The following is a 17,371-nucleotide window of genomic DNA, read 5'->3' on the forward strand; positions in this document are numbered from 1 at the left end:
CTTTCTCCAGCTTTGTGTTTCATATAAACAAGAGAGCTTCTTTGATAGCTCCATCTTCAGGTCACTTGCTATTGCAACCATTTTCTGTATCCCTTGTGAACGTATGTTTCTATTTTTTTTCCTGGTTTAGCACAGCTGTGTTCCATCATTTTTAACCAACGTCAGCTACTTGCCTTCTGCTTGTGCTTCTGTCAATGAATGTTATTTTTTGCCTGTTTTTATTTTATCCACTCATTTTCTGTCATTATCAGGTGATAGAGGAAGAATTTGACACTTCTTCACATTTGCATTTTCCTTAAAGTCCAAGTGGAGATAATTGGGAGTGACTTTCTTGTATAGGAATGTCACCAGACTGCACCGCACCGACACAGACAGGGAAACTACTGGAATATTCAAGCCAAAACCCAGGAATGCTGGAGGAACTCAGCTGGTCTTGTAGCGTCCAAAGGAGGTAAAGCTACATTCCCGATGTTTTAAGCCTCAGTCCTCCTATGGGTGTTGCGAGACCGGCTAAGTTTTGACTACAACTACAGTGTCTACAAACTTCTGGGTTTCACTTGGAATACTCAAGCTCCTGCGTAAAGATGCTTCAACAATGATTTTTATATATTTTGAATTTATATATTTTTTAAATTTTTACCATAATAACTGAAATTAATTTGCTTCATTATTAGGATAAGAGTTTTGTTAGCCGGGCTAACATTATTATCCATTCTTTGTTGCCTTTGAAGTTTTCTCAGCGACTTCAAAGGGTCATTAAGAGCCAATCAATACTTGGGGTGGATCAGATAGAAACCAGACCAGATTCCCTTCCCAAAAGGAAATTAGTGAATCTTTTTTTGAATTTTATGACAATCCAAATTCTTCGTAGCCACTTTTACTTTTTTGTGCTCTCGCACAACTGAAAATTTGACGAGTTCCTGCGAAATCCTTAGAAAAAAGAGAGAAATGTCGAGGAGGGAAAACTTTTTTTATGAGATCAGTAGATCTCACAGTAGTGAGATCAGTAGAGCTGCTTCTGCACAGTTCCAGCGACCCGGGTTCAATACCATCCTCTGGTACCGTGCCGCTGGATTTGGCACATTCTCCCTGCGACTGAATGGGTTTTCTCCAGGTGCTCGATGTTCTTCTTCAGCCAAGCATTATAGAGGTTATTAGATTAATTGGCTAAAGCAAATTACTTAGTGTATGTAGACAAATGCTAAAATCTTGGGGGAGCTGCTGGAAATATTAGAAATATAAAGTGGGAATTCTATAAATTAGTATGAATAATGGTCAACACAGGGTTCATGGATTGAAGAATCCATTTACGTACTCTGTAACTCCAATGTGGGAAGCTGAGAAGGGTAAGTGGATGATTAGGGCTGTGTGTTTAGAGCAGGGTCAGCGCCAACGGGGGCATCTGCAGAAGGATGAAAATATCTACGGATGCTTCAAAAGATGGAATAGGTGCTGTACTACTTCAGACTGTGGGAGAAGATTGGAAGCCATTAGCATACACATCGAGGACAATGACCACATCTGAATTGTCAATGTGCACAGATGGAGGAAGGATGCCTAGGTCTTGTCTATAGACTCGAGAAATTCCGCTGTTATGTGTATGGTCGACCAACATTCATGGCAGAGACAGACAACGAGCCATTAATAGTGAAAATCAAGAAAAATAAGGAAACTTAAATGTGTTAGCTGAAGCGTGGTCCATAGCAATGACACAGAGTGAAGCACACAATGAGAGTTCCACGGAGACAGACGTGAATCTCCACGTGAACCTGATCACTGAATCTCTTCCCATATCCGACATTAAATCCAAGCACATCGCAGCTGAAACAGAAAAGGACCCAGTTCGACAGAAGGTCACCAAGAATCTGAATGAAGGATGGCCTAGAGGTAAATGTCAACCATACTACAACATCAGAGCTGAGTTGAGTGTTGTCAATGGGCTTCTACTCAGACAGAGCAAAATTGTCATTCTTCAATCACTGTGACAAGAGATGCTGAAAAGGGTGAAATGAGGGGCATTTTGGAATTGAAAAATGCAAGACGAGGGCCAGAACTGCTGTTCATTGGCCAGGGATAAGGCTATTCAGACCCTTTTAAATTTTCCTATTGAATCTGCCTCTCCTTAAACCATTGTCTTGGCCATTGAAGCACTTGGAAAACTATTGAATAAAACAAACTGTCTTGAGGGCAGGTTCATGGACTACTTCCAGAACTGTTTCCTGTTATATGAGAGGTAAGGACAGGGTTGATGGTCAAAATGTCTTTCCCATGGTATGGGTATCAAAAACAAGAAGGCATAGGTTTGAGTAGGGAGTTTTAAAGGGGATCTGAGGTTTTTACTTAGTAGATGATATCCAGAATCCACTGCCAGAGGTAAGGCTGGAATGAGATACACTTATTGGATTGTTGTAGATGTGTGGCAAGGTTGACATGAAGATGGTGTGCTAATAAGCCAATTTCTGTGCCATCCAACTCTGTGACTCAATGCTAAGATTAAGGGCGAGATGGAGAGAGACAAGGAAGGAGAGACATACAGAGAGGTTGACTGACATCCACAAACATACCTGTACTAAATAATTTCTAGCACAAAATTGGCAGTCAGTGACAAGAGACACATTTAGGCAGAGATGGATAATGACTTCTATGAATTTGCATCAAGATAGACCTCAAAAAGGATTGGGCATATTCACTCAGAAACGCCTTTTGATTGTGAGTTCCAACAAAGTGGTGCTCTTGTAGGTTGCAGTGAGAGCTATGTGCCACTTGAGGGAGCTGTGTGCACTTTGATAAGATGTGCAGCAAGGAATCTTTATGGATCTGGACCCCAGATTTACCAGACTTCAAAAATCCACCTAAAATCATTCTTTTGTCAATGTAACCATCCTCTCTCAGGCAACTGGACCAAGTTCTCCTTCCTTTTCTGCTTAGCTAGACCTTTGGGATCAAGAATGATTTGCTACATCTTTAGTTTTGTGTGTGCTGATGTTCCCGATAATCTCTTCCTCTGACAGCACTTTGAATAGAATATCTATTTCAAGGGCATGGTCAGGAATCTGCTCCAGGGTATGTGGCCAAAGCCAGGGGATGGAAATGTGAGCAGGACCCAGGGATGGGAGCATGATTTCATTTGTTTATCATCCGATTGTATCAGTTCTATCTGACGAAACTGCATTCTTTGGAGAACTATTTTGTCGGGTTGTACCAGTACAATCGGATGGCAATAAACTTGACAACTTAACATAGTTCCCTAATTTTATACTATGAAAACTTTGACATTGATCTTGTTAAGATGCTCTGTTGATGCAGGTATTTTGGGGACAGATTGATGAAGATACTAGGATGGATAGTCCAGTGGTCAGTTCAGCAGTGACCGGCACCTGAGCTTTCCTCCCCATGCCTTGACTCTACCTTGTGCCACCACCCAACTACAGGTGCTCCTCTACTTACAATGGCTCAAATTCCAATGTTTCGAAGTTATAATGGTATATTTTATGATGAAACAATTGTTTTTTTTTCAGTTTGAAATAAAATGTATTCAACATTTAATTATAAAATAGGCTTTGTTTTAGATAAATTTCTCAGCTGTAGGCTAAGGTAAGTAGCCTGAGCACATTTAAGGTTGGCTCACTAGGCTAGGATGTTTGGTAGATGCGGTGTTCTTTTTCAACTTAGATTTTTCCACTTAGGATGGATTTATTGGAATGTAATCCCAGTGTAATTCAAGGAGCACCTGTACCCAAGTTCCACTGGTTGATAGTTGTTGAGCCAGTTCTTGCTCTTTTTGGGCCTTTTAAGGCAGGTGGAAATCTCAGCCTACAAGCAGTAAGTGGTTGAAAATGTCCACAAAATTTCCAGCCAGTTGGTCTGTACGTGATTGAAGGGCAAGGTTCACCATTTGGAATGGACGCTTCTCCAGGACCCAGTTCCAACCACAAACCTACATGTTCCTGCCCCTGGTGTCTGGACTCCCATTTCTGGCTGCACACCCCAATAGGGACCATGGATGAGAGGAGTTATCCTTGAAAAATTAAGTCCTTATTCTTATTCCCTACTGGTGAGAACTAAAATATGGAAATAATATTTAGACCAATTGAGAGCAATGGATGATCTTATGGCCACACCCTCAGCTCACGATCCTGATGAGGTCCAAACGAAATTCTATGGGCTACTGTCAACATTCTGGAAGTACCTTCAAGAAATGAAACTCTGTCTCAACCAAGCAATCCCACAATTCAACAGAACACCTCTCTGACTCATTAGAGCAGCCCCATGAATTAACCAAGCAGCCTTACACCACGTCCTGGTCAATCCTACAGTCCTATGCCACGCTCGAATGGGGGTTAAACTTTACAGTCCTCACTATCAACAGAGCTATTACCCAAAGCCAAAGAGTCCAGAGAAGTCACAAAGTACCCTGGTGGAGTCTATCTCTGTGAGACGATGAAAGAGAGAAAAAAATCCTGCAGAGCAACTGAAGGACTACGTTCAATGATCCAACATATCATATATATTTTATAATTACTTATAATCTTCACCCTTTGTCTACGAACACAACACAGTTATTGTAGATTAGTAATAGTACTGCTGTATGTTGTTTGCACAAAGCATTTATTTTGTGGGAGGGTAAGAGTGTTAGGTATTTACTCCTGTGTGCGTATGGCATTGTCACTCTTATATGCTGTGTATCACAGGGAACCATTTCAGTTCTGTATGATGAATGAATGAAGCACCATATCTCACTGTGCAGTGTTTGTCCTTGAAACATCAAGTCCATAACAGAAACAACACAAAGGAAGCGAAGAGACTTTCAACGTTTTTCTTTTTGTCATAATTTATTGTGAATGAAGTCTACATTTCGTTAAACAGTGGTTCTCAACCTTTGTTTTCCACTCCCATACCATCCACAGAGCACCTATGGTAAGAGGGATGTGAGTGGAACGGAAAAGGTGGAGAACCACTGGAAACACTTGTGAGTGACTGAAGGATCCCAATGCCTCGCTACGACCTCCCACCAGTGGGGTCGCTGTGGTGCGGGCGAGGAGAACGGGCCGCGCGTTGCCTGCCGGGCCGGTACAGTTGCTGGGAGCGGAATCACCGGGATTGTTATAGGTGGGACAGGGAGGATGAAGGTGCAGAGATGCATGGAGACGGGTGGCTGTGGGCAGCAGCAGCAGCAGCGGCGGCGTGGAAGAGCAGCGGAGGGTCGGCCACGGGAATGCGGATGGGAAGGGGGCAGCAGGGAGTGGGGACGGCAGGGCGACTGGGGGTGGGGGAGAGGGTACTGCAAGGGTGGGGTGCGGGAGAACGGGGTGGGGGAAGGGGTACGGGGAAAGGGGAGGGGTGGGGCAGAGGGGGAAGGGGGTGCGGGAGGAAAGGGGAGGGGTGGGGCAGAGGGGGAAGGGGGTGCGGGAGGAAAGGGGGTGCGGGAGGGCGACTTGGGGGTGGGGGAGAGGGTACTGCAGAGGGTACTGCAGAGGGTACTGCAGAGGGTGGGGAAGGGGTACGTGGAAAGGGGAGGGGTGGGGGAAAGGGGTGCGGGGGGGAGGGGGTGCGGGAGGGAAGGGGGTACGGGAGAGAGGGGTAGCAGGGAGTGGGGAAGGCAGGGCGACTGGGGTTGGAGGAGGGTGCGGGAGAACAGGGTGGGGAAAGGTGTGGCGGGAAAGAGGGGAGAAGGGGTAAATGGTGTTTGGGAGAACGAGGGGGGAAGGAGTGCTGGAGAAGGGGCTGCTGGAGAATAGGAGAGAGGCAGAAGTGGACATGGGAGAAAGTGGGGGAAGGTGTTGCGGGAAAGAGGAGAAGGGGTGAATGGTGTTTGGGAGAACGAGAGAGGGGAAGGAGTGCTGGAGAAGGGGCTGCAGGAGAATAGGAGAGAGGCGGAAGTGGACATGGGAGAAAGTGGGGGAAGGAGGTGCGGGAGAAGAGGGGGTTGAGGGAGAATGGGAGAGGTTGTGGTATTGGAGTTTTGCAACATTGGAGAGGAGGACAGGAAGGTGGCAGCAAGGATACAGGAGTTGTAAAGGGAGCAGAATGGTCATGCAGTGTGGGAGGAGGCAGTGGAAGAGAGGGATAACTTCACATTGTTGCATACTATTTTTCATCAACCAGATCTCTCAGCTCATCAATACTCACTTGATGCTTTTTATATTCTCCCTGCTCACAGTCAAATGTAGGTTGGTATTATCGGCACAAATGTTAATATGGCAGGGTCCCTTCAGCCAGATCATTGATAGAAGTGGTGAATAGTTGCTGTCAAATCCCAACAGTGATGTACAGTCACAGTGTGCCAAACTGAGAAAGGCCCGTTTCTTCCCATTCTTGCTTTCAGTAGTCAATTATGTCTGGTGGTACATTACATCTAAATCCGTGTGGGGACTTATTAAATTGACAATCTAATGAAAGTTGCATTCTCAAAGAACTCGGCAGATATTAATAGCAAGCGCAGCCAGTTTTTTTTTGTGTGGGGTGGGAGTTGCAGTGAAGATGCTTTCGTTGTGAAGTATGTTTGTTCGTTGCTTTTCTAAATGAGATTAATGCATATTGGATAATGCAAAGGGAATATGAAGAGTGGTATTACAAGGAATATCTGTATGTGGTGAGAGAATAGGTTTGTGGAAAGTAACCATATAACCATTTACGGAGCGGAAACAGGCCATGTTGGCCTTTCGAGTCTGCACCGGTTCACTGATTTTGTGCGCCCTCTTCAGGCACATTTCCGTTGAATGTTTTCAAGGTATGTGCAGCTCTTGATGAGGAATAGGAACAGTTGGAATTTATTGCAATATGCATTCTGGTGAACTACCATTAATATGCAGGGTTACTTTTGATGATCAAGGGGGATGGGGTTACCAACATTTGTCTGGAGCATTTAATGAATAGCAGTTTATGGACTACATGCCACATAATGTCACTGTCCTGAACCCTCAACAGGATTCAGGGCTGGAGTTAAGGGAATAGAATCTTGGAGGAGATGACTAGTGAAATGTTGAGGATTTGAAGGAGAGGCTTAAGTTGGATAATAATGATGCAGTCAAAATCAAATGTTTGAGACTACTTTCATCAATATGACAAGGATTGAGAATCAGCAGAGACTAAAGGCCAAAGGTTTTGAGAAATGTGGGAGGGTGTTATTGTTTTCTTGGTTGACTAAATTTATATGGATTCATTCTGTAAGGACGTCAGTTCTTGTACAAAGTCCAGAAAGCTGAACAGCTGTGAAATAAGAATTTATTTAACAGATTTTAATATTATATCCCCTCTTAAGCAGCTGGATCGTGCTGGGACGAACAGAAAATGAGAGTCAGTAGTTCAAGGGGAATGTGCTTTAAACAGGCTATTCCTGTAGCAGCTCGGCACCGTAGGTGGAAGCGCAGAACTATGTTGGTGCTGACTGATGTTTCAGGGGCCAAGCAGCTGAGCGTGCTCACCCGCCGTTGCTGCTTACTTGCCCCCTGTCGTCGCAGAAGGAAGAGACCACGCAACAGAAGTGCCAAAGATGCTAGGAAGTGGGAACGGACAGAAGAAAAGTGTGAGCATGATGAAAACTTGAGATCAATTGCTAATGAGCAGTGTGAGAAAGAAAAGGAAGAAAGTAAAACTGAGCCACCACTTCAAAGCTTGGAGGGAAATGTCAATGGTTCACTGAAAAAAAGCAGGTCTTTAACAGAACAGGCGAATGGATCTGAGGCAACAGAGCAAGGAACTGAGCAACGCTGTTTGAATGGAGGCTCGTTTACAGTAAATGGAATGGCCAATGGTCAATCATTTGACAGTTTCATTGACAATGGCACTGTGACCTCTGGTGTCAGTGAAAGACTATTTTTCACCGCTGTGAATGTTGGGAATGAACGGAGTATAGTTCTCATGCCACCATCACAGGTATGGGAAAGGGATTCATTTCTTTTTTCATCCTCCCTTGTATTATATATATTTTCATAATTATATCAGTCAATTTATTCAATCCTTGTTCAAAATTAAAGGTTCTCTTTTCCCATGGTTTTTAATTTTCCTTGTCCCTGCTGCTTTTTGTTGTAGAGACTGACTTTCCGAGGAAAATGTCAAATGACATGCCTTTATGGGAGTGTCCAGGTGTTAGGGTTTACAATTGGACCAGGTCAGCCTGCATATCATCTGTACTCCTTGCCCTCACATACTGCGCTGAGCATCCAAGCTTTGCCTCATGGTAAACCAGGCCAGACGAAGCGCGAGATGAAAATAGAAGTGAAAGCAGTTCTACGACAGCACGTAGCAGCAGGTGAGGCGCTAGGATGTATGGAGAGAACTAGACATCCAGTGGCTAGATCGGACACTTCACACATCGATCATCCTGAATGGGGTAGCAAGAAGCCAAGCCACTGTAACAGTGCAATCACTTAAAGTTGACGTGCTAGGAATTTGTTCTCGTGACTGGTTGAAAGGGTCTTAACTGGGCAGCACAGCTGACATATGAATATTCTAGGCCACAAAATTTGTATTTAAAAAAAAAACAAGAATTTTTTTTGTGAAGTTCAGTTTATTCAAAAAGTTATTTGAAGTGTGTGTGTATAAATAAACACACTGAGCTTTACTCTGTATCTGATTTGTTAGGAACTTGGTCTAAAGGTGTTTGTTGGGATTGAGTGAAAAGGTTCTCCATGCTGAAGTAATTTCCCTAATTTTGCTTGCTGAATTCAGCTTCTAATGAAAGGTCATCAACCTGAAATAATAATTCTCTTTTTCTCTCTCTGTAAATGCTGTTGGATTTGCAGAGTCTTCTGATGTTCTGTTTTAGTTTTGGATTGCACTCCTAATCTCTATGCTCGTTGCAGCTTCAAGACATGATTTGATGAAGGAGGTGACTGCTTCTTGCTCAGTCCTGCTGTTGGAGCGCCTTGATACCCCAGAAACACTCTTTCTGTCCAGCTTCCCAGAGTACAAGGAAATATTTGCATTGCATTCAGTGAGTTTGAAAGATTTACAACCACCTGATTTTTGGGCTTAGTGCTTGTGGGTGTCCAGGATGTTATGATCTTTGAGTGCCTCTTGCTCTGAGGATAAATGTAGCCTAGAGGGTGTTAATTGAGGTTGTGTTATGAGTTGGACTAGATCTCGGTCCTAGTGGGATTGAAAAGGTAGAAATGAGCTTTCAAACACTAGCCAGTATATGTTATTTGTTAACCTGAAGGAAATAAGATTAAATTTTAAACATTGAAAAAATATTTAGATTTGAGTCATATAGCTCTTAAGGAAAGAATTAATTTGCATTTCAGAACATACCAAAGTGCTTTTTTGACAAGTTAAAATGTTATCGCTGTCATAAAATACGAAGTAAAGTATTGTGTGTTAGCTGTAAAAAGGTGCATCAATAATGCACAATGAATATGATTAATTTATTACAGAGCCAGGATTAAATTACTTCCAGCAACTCAAAAATACATAAAGTAACTTATATTTTAAAAAAAAAGGACAACGTGAAATACAGATGTTGTGTTGGGAATTGAAGCTTGGGTAATACAAGAAATTTTAGGCAATGGGTAGCTAAAACTGCATTGACCCACTAGTTCATTTATTGTCACAAACAAGTCACAAAATTAATTGTAGTCTGCAATCTAATGATTGGCCTTTATACATTTATCGCTGACCGTCAAATCACTCTTCCTGTTGCCTTTTCTGTTTTCAACTTAACATTGACAAATTAAATTATGCATTTTTACTTTGGTCTCTCACCTTTCAGAAAAGGATGATTTCTGGAAAGCATGCATTTAGTGAATGCGCACCTTTGACCTCTATCGGGGTGGTTGTTCTTCCCGACGACCAGGGGATGCATATGTCAGAAAGCTGGACGGCCACTGTGCAGGAGATTGTAAAGACCTGTCTGGGTAAGCATTATGGACTTGGTGAAGATGGAAGGATTTGGAGCAACACCATCACAAAGCATCAGTGTAGCTCCTGCCCTTGCCCAGTCATTCATCATAAAATTATTGAGTTAAAAACTGGCCCTTCTGCTCACTGCATGTTTGTTGAACATCATGCCTTTCTATATTAATACCACTTGTCTGCATTAATTCGATTCTTTTGTTGTCATGTAATTAAAAAAAATGTGATATTACACAAAATTGCATTTAGTCTGCAATAAAGCAGACTCATTATGCCCTTCTCATTCAAATACCAATCAAGATACCTGTTAGTTGTTCCTCCTTCCTCTGGCAGCTCATTCCAGATATGAGTTAGTCTTCATGTGAAAAATTTACCCCTCAAATATTCTTTAAACCTCCTCCTCCTTGTCTTAAAGCTGTATCATCTAGATTTTGATATTCCTACCATGGTAAACAGAAACTGTCCATCTACAGAGTGCTCCGTTTCATGAATACTCGCCTTACGAAAATTTGCTTTTACGAAGAAACATGTTCACTTTTAGGAAAGGATTTGAATGGGTTTTTGCTTTTATGAAAATAGCCTCCAATAGTAGTGAATGGACCTTCACTTTGGCTTGCGAATGGTTTCATAGGAACGCTCTAGTTTTGTAAAGTAGGGTATATCCATAGTCTTTTTTTCCCCCATCATAATTTTGTGCAACTCCATCTTGTCACCTCTCAGCCTCCTTTGGTTCAGGGCCTGGGTGGTGGGGGTCTTTGAGGATAGAGGCTGCTTTATTGAGACATCACCTCATGTAGATGTCCTCAATGGAATGAAGTCTGGTGCTTGTGATGTCGCAGGCTGAGTTAGCAATCTTCTGGAGTTTATTCTTGTCCTGAGAGTTGGTGCCTCCATACCAGGCAGTGATGCAACCAGCCAGAATGCTCTCCATGGTACACCTGTAAAAGTTTACAAGATTCTTTGGTGACGTACCGAATCTCCTCAGATACCTCAAAGTGTAGCCGCTGGTGAGACTTCTTTGTGATTGCATCAACATGGAACCTCCCAAGACCAATCCTCAGATGTTGGCACCCAGGAACTTGAAGTTCTTGACCCTCTCAATTTCTGAGCCCTTGATGAGGACTGGGTCGTGTTCCCCTGACTCCCTCCTGAAGTCCACAATCATCTTGGTTTTGCTGACATTGAGTGCAAAGTTGTTGTCATTACACCATTCAATGAGCTGATCTATCTCCCTCCTGTACATTTCCTCATTACTGTTTGTAATTCTGCTGACAACTGTGGTGTCATCAGCAAACTTGTAGATAGTGCTGGAATTGTGCCTGGGCACACAGTCGTGGGTGTATAGTGAGTAGAGCAGTGGGCTAAGCACACATCCTTGGAGTGCACCTGTGTTGATAATCAATGAGGAGGAGACGTTGATTCCACTACTGACTATGGTCTTCCAATGAGAAAGTCAAGGAAGGCAGAGGGGGGTACAGAGGTCCAGAGTTTGTAGTTTCTTGACCAGCACTGAGGAAATGATGTTATTGAAGGCTGAGCTGTAGTTATGAAAAGCAGCCATTTGTATGAATTACTGTTTGCGAGGTGATCCAGAGCTGAGTGGAGAGCCAGTGATATTGCATCTGCTGTGGAGCAATTGTGGGGATCAGTGAAATGCAGTGGGTCCAGATCTTTGTTTAGGTACCTGTTCTGGCCATGACCAGCCTCTCAAAGCCCTTCATCACAGTAGAAGTTAATGTTACTGCCCAATAGTCATTGAGGCAGCTCACACTACTCTTCTTGGGTTCCTTAGTTTTAGTGACATTGAGTACAAGGTTGTTATTGTTGCACCATTCAGCCAAATTTTCACTCTTCATCCTGTATTTTGTCTCATCCCCTTCCTTTATACAACCCATTAGCATGGTAGTGTTAGCAAATTTATCGATGGTGTTTATGTGGTACCGAGCTGCACAGTTGTAGGTGTAAAGTGAGTAGAGCAGGGGACTAAGAACACAGCCCTGTGGTGTTCCAGTACTGATGGAGATGGTGGAGAAGTTCTTACAAATCTTTCCTGATTGTGTCTGGAGGTGAGGAACTCCATGATTCAATGACAGAGTGGGGGGTTAACTTCCAGGTCTTGGAGTTTGCTGATCAGTTTTGAGGGGATGATGGCGCTAAATGCTGAATTGTAGTCTATAAAGAGTATCCTGATATTTGCAGTCCAGCTGTTCCAGGGCTTTATGAGGAGCCAGTAAGTTGACATGTAGAGCCAGTAAGTAAGAGGTGAAAGATTGCCAAGGATTGACAGGAATGAGGAGTTGAAGTTGCATTTGTATTTATCGGAGCTGAGTGTCCAACTTTTGTTCTGAATGTTTATGTCCATAACTTAGAAAATTGCAAATCTGTTTTACTGTGATGTTGTGTAACTTCTATTGATTTAGGTGGGTTTTGATTGTTAACTATTGATACAGTGGATGGTGGGGCAAACCAGTGACTGTTGCTGGGTCTGGTGAAACCAGGCTGACTGCAGCAGAATCATGGTGTTAATACGATTATGTCTCTGTATTCTTATATTTTAGATGACAATGGCTGTCCTGTCATCTTGACATGTGGAGGAAAGAATGTAGGGAAGTCTACCTTTAACAGACATCTCATGAACTCTCTTCTGAACCAGTAAGTTTAAAAAGTCTCATCATATCTAGCATTAACTTTAAATGATGGGGAATATTTGCATCGGCCCATATTTAGAATGTGATTTAATTCCAAATGTCGGTACACTGCTCTTCAGGCTGGTGCCATGTCTTGAATGGTCACTAATAATTACTCATGATTACATCAATGTAGACCTTGCTCTTTTTAATTGTGCTTTTTTTTCTTTAACACTATATTCTGCACTTTTGTTTTTTTTTGCACCAACTATTGTACTTGAAAATGAGTTGATCTGCCTGGTACATATGCAAAACAAAGTTTCTCACTGTATCTTGATACACATGACAATTCTGGACTCAGCTGGTTCAGATGGACTTGGATGGATGCATGGTAACCGACAGGGCTTGCACGCCATCACGTTCTATAATGAGAAATTAGATACCATCTCTTCTGGATGAGCTCTATGCCTCCTCTGCTTGCTTTGAAAGGGAAAATAGTGATGTGCCCCGCGGGGCCCCCCGGGACTCTATGCTCCCAGTTTCTGGGACTGACATGAAAAGAACCTTCAGGAGCATGAATCATGGAAAGCTTCTGGCCCAGACGGTGTACCTGACGGTGTCCTTCAAACTTCGAAGACCAGCTGGTTGACATTTTCATCCTCTTGCTGCTACAGTCTGGGACCCCCGCATGCTGATGCCCAAAGAGCAATATGACCCGCTATAATGACTAGCGGCTGATGGCATGTGCCTAATGTGTTTTGAGAGGTTGGTTATGGAGCAAACTACAGGTCTCGGGGAGGACTTGGACCCACTTCAATTCTACCATCACATCTAGTCAACAGTAGATGCCATCTTGCTGCCCCTCCATCTGTTAGATTGCCTGGACTGGGTTGTTGTCTATTGACTACAGTTTGGGATTTAATTCCAGCAAACCTAATGATCAAATTCAGGGATCTAGGACTCTGTTCATCCTTTGTCAGTTTCCTCATCAACAGATTGACAGCATCACCTTTTCCTTGCACTGTAAGGCTCTGTGTTTAGTCACCTACTCTATTCCATCTGCAATGAAGGTTGCCTACCTCCAACACAATCTAGACTTTGCACTTCCAAACTGAGACTGCAAAGTCGCCTTTGTGTCCACAAATGAACTGCACAACAACATGTCTTCTTTGAACTGAAGATGACCAGTATAATACTACCTTAAACATAAACTACTCTGGAACCACCAAAAAGTCTGTCTGCTCTATCGAAGCACCACTTTTATCTTTCACTGACTGCAACTGTTAAATACTTACTTATATATTTTTTCTTCTCATGGCATATTGTGGTTATTTAAGTTATACAATTGTAGTTGATGTATCTTGTGTGCACTGTGTTACTGCAGCAAGAAAGAATATCAGTGCATCTGTACATTGCACTTGTTTATATGACAATAAATATTGTAATCCACTCTGCTTTCTAAAACAATAGAAACTTATTTCCTGTGCATGAAGTTTGTTGACCTGAGGGGTTAGCAGAGAGACATTATCTTGACATAATTTTCTACCTTCAACAGCATTCCATGTGTAGAGTTTCTGGAACTTGACATTGGCCAGACAGAATTCAGTCCCCCTGGCTGCATGGCGCTCCACTTAGTGACTAACCCTATTTTCAGTAAGTACACAACTGAATAATGTTGAGGCAGGTTGGGTTTGAAAAAGAGCCTGCTGTTGCTGTGTAGGTTTTCTCTTGAGGCTCCAGTGTCTCCAACATCATAAAGACATGACTGAGGGAGAAAATGATAGTATATTTGTTATCAATTGTTGCTTTTTTGAAAAATGCAGGAGCATCTTTTGGTAATGTCAGTCTATTCCTTTTTTATTGCTGTTTAATGATAAAAAAAATTGATAACAAAGGTATTAAGCAACTCTTTAATCCCTTTGGGTAATAATTATGGAGGAGTCTGCATGTGCAAGAAGTAATGCATGTGTAGAGTTTATATATCAACCTTGTTTCCACGTAAGCAAATATATATTCTAACTTTTTTTCTCTTTAATAGGTCCTCCTTACATGCACCAATGTGAACCCCATAAGATGGTATATTATGGTAATGTGCTTTGTGATCGGGACCCAGATCGATATATGGAAGCTGTGAAGTATCTATATGCCGAGTACAAGAAAGGAGCTCCATTAATCATTAACACCATGGGGTGGATCAAAGGTCAGAAAGCTTTCAAGTAATGGTGATTTCCACTTGGTCCTTTAATTCGTATTCTCAGGCTTTCATGCATTTACACAACACAGAAAAGTCATTTAGCCCATTAAGCTCTCCGAATAATCCCCTACTTGTTTCCCCAAAAAAAATCATTTCTGATTGACTTGCCTACAAACTGCACACCGATTCTTCTATCTCAGCGATAGGAGAGATAATTTACAGTAGCTGTGGCGAACCCAGTGACCATATTTTTTAATTTTAATTTAGACATACAGCACTGTAACAGCCCAATTTATACGCCATTAACCTACACCCCCCGGTACATTTTGAATGGTGGGAGGAAACCAGAGCCCCCATCAAAAACCCACACAGACAAGGGGAGAACATACAAACTCCTTGCAGACAGCTAACAGCTATACCAACCATGTTTTTATGATATTGGATACACCTGGAGCTCCAAGGGAAAACCTACAAAGCAACAGAGAATGCAAACTCAAAGCAGAGTGCATTGGCGGTCAGGATCAAATCCAGGTTGCTAAACCTGTGAGAAAGCAACACTATCTTCTGCTCCGCAGTGTCATCCAGAGGCTTGGATACAGGGATGGCTTTCTTTGCATTGATTACCATCCTCCACCCTTTCCCAAACCCCCCACATGCTGGAGTGCACTTTCCATGGTTACCATTACCTTCTATTAGCACACGAAGTGAACATCTATAGAAAGCAGAGAGTAGTAGTAGAGGAAGGAAAAAATTTCTGTGTGGGAGGTCAGTGACTAGTGAAGTTTCACAAAGATCTATTCTGGAATTCTTACTTTTTATCTTTATAAAATGACCCAGATGAAGAAGCAGAAAGATGGGTTAGTAAGTTTGCATATGATGCTTTAGATTGTAATAGGTTACAAATGATATAGACTGGGTGCAGAGTTGGGCGGAAAAGTGATAGATGGCATTCAACCTGGATAAGTGTGAGGTGATGCATTTTGGAAGGACAAACCAGAGGGCCCTTAACTTCTCTTTCAGCAGTTAAATAATTTTGCATCCCATTTATATATAAAATCCTCTGTTTTTCTCTCTCCTATTTTATCTAATTCTATTTTTACCCAAACAAATTTTCTCCCTCTTCAAAAAAAGTAGGAGCTGTTAAATTCTTTGATGCAATATTTTGATATCAAAGATATTAATCAACGTTGATAAACCTGGGTCATTATTGTGGAATAGAGTTCACTTGTGGTATTTGAAGAACGACATTGAATCAAACAAATGACTCCAGTTCCAAATTGTGTCATGCTTACGCATTTAGCATCACTCGGTCCTCTGCAAATCAATCTGGCCTTTCAAGCCATAAATTTGTCATGTACCACGACATGTCTCTCTTTGATAGGATTTGGATTGTCTGTTTTGGTTGATTTGATTCGGCTCTTGGCCCCAACGCATGTCGTGCAGCTTGTCACCACACGAGGGAGCCGGGACTCTGTGACTCTTACACCGGAATTTGTGCAGACAGCGTCTGGGTGGCACACAAAAAGGAAACATCAGATTCAGCAAAAGCTTGTGGACCTCAGGATGTCCTCAAACTCACTATCCTCAGATGAAGAGGTGCAAATGCATGTTGGAGTCCAGGGGCACAAATTGATGTGCATTCATTCTGAGTTTCCTGGACTGGAAAATGGAACCTGTTTGTAAGTATAAAATGTTAATTATGTAATGTTTGCATCTTCTATATAAACACCCAACAGGAAATACTGTACATAAGAGCATAAGAAATATGAGCAGGCCATCTAGCCTGTCAAGACTGCTCCGCTATTCAATGAAAACATGGCTGATCATCACCTACCTGCTATTTTCCCCATATCCCTTAATTCCCTTACTCTGTAGAAATCTATCCAACCATGTATTAAATATATTTACTGAGGTCACCTTCACTGCTTCAATGGGCCGTGTATTCCACAGATTCACCACCCTCTGGGAAAAACAGTTCCTCATCTCCATCTTAAATCTACTACCCTGAATCTTGAGGCCATGTCCCCGACCAATGGAAATAACTTACCTACCTCTATCTTATCTATGCCTTACTGTAAAATGCTTAGGGTACTAGTTACTGCAACAACTGGCTAAGGTTCTTTAGACAGCAAGAAACAACCCTACAACCTCTGCCACTTAGAAGAATAAAAGCATTTGGTTCATGAAACCATTTCTTTTTCCTCCCCCCACTCTTTCATTCTCCTCTGTTATGTAAACTATTTCTACATGAACATTTATTTGTCGTTTTTTCAAGGTGAAGCCCCTACCAATGCCTTGTCTGCAAGCAATGAAAAAAAATGAACATTTTGTCAGCAAATGTATGTTTGTGATATTATAGGCTGGGGAATTGGTTGTTCAGAGAGGGGAGACAGGCTCAGATTGTGGGATTCGGGTGATCTCATTTCAAGCATGGATTTTGGGGCAAAACTCGCTCAGAATATTCTGCTCAGAAATGAGATGTTAGGCTCAACTAATGCATTCCAGCATTTATGTAGTATTTTGGCTCATCCCATTCTTAATTTTCTAACTCTATCATTTTTGCTACATGATACCTTCACCCTCTTGTTTATCTAGCTTACTTAAAATGTATTTCTGCCATTAGCATCAGAAACTCTCTTTAATACTGTTTATTTTTTACACAATCGAGGGAAATAGTTTTGTGGAATACTCATTTTTT

General features: G+C 42.2%; 1 protein-coding gene across 9 annotated transcripts in view; it reads left to right on the plus strand.

The window, feature by feature from the left end:
- The window catches only part of LOC138754423 (polynucleotide 5'-hydroxyl-kinase NOL9-like), a 31,317-nt gene that overhangs the window by 6,692 nt on the left and 7,254 nt on the right, over positions 1 to 17,371 (plus strand). The window contains exons 1-10 of one of the 9 annotated variants that reach the window (XM_069918679.1): positions 5,084 to 5,109; positions 6,106 to 6,166; positions 7,262 to 7,875; positions 8,032 to 8,251; positions 8,805 to 8,935; positions 9,710 to 9,854; positions 12,411 to 12,504; positions 14,035 to 14,132; positions 14,518 to 14,679; positions 16,055 to 16,352. In XM_069918679.1, coding sequence (XP_069774780.1) covers positions 6,133 to 6,166; positions 7,262 to 7,875; positions 8,032 to 8,251; positions 8,805 to 8,935; positions 9,710 to 9,854; positions 12,411 to 12,504; positions 14,035 to 14,132; positions 14,518 to 14,679; positions 16,055 to 16,352 — 1,796 coding nt within the window. In that variant the 5' untranslated portion in view covers positions 5,084 to 5,109; positions 6,106 to 6,132. Of the gene's footprint in view, positions 1 to 251; positions 452 to 5,083; positions 5,130 to 5,946; positions 6,171 to 7,261; positions 7,876 to 8,031; positions 8,252 to 8,804; positions 8,936 to 9,709; positions 9,855 to 12,410; positions 12,505 to 14,034; positions 14,133 to 14,517; positions 14,680 to 16,054; positions 16,353 to 17,371 lie in introns of those variants that run through there. The other 8 variants (XM_069918680.1, XM_069918677.1, XM_069918678.1 and 5 more) reach the window with 8 other exon arrangements.

Source organism: Narcine bancroftii, chromosome 2 (assembly GCF_036971445.1).
Source record: "Narcine bancroftii isolate sNarBan1 chromosome 2, sNarBan1.hap1, whole genome shotgun sequence".
NCBI lineage: Eukaryota > Metazoa > Chordata > Chondrichthyes > Torpediniformes > Narcinidae > Narcine > Narcine bancroftii.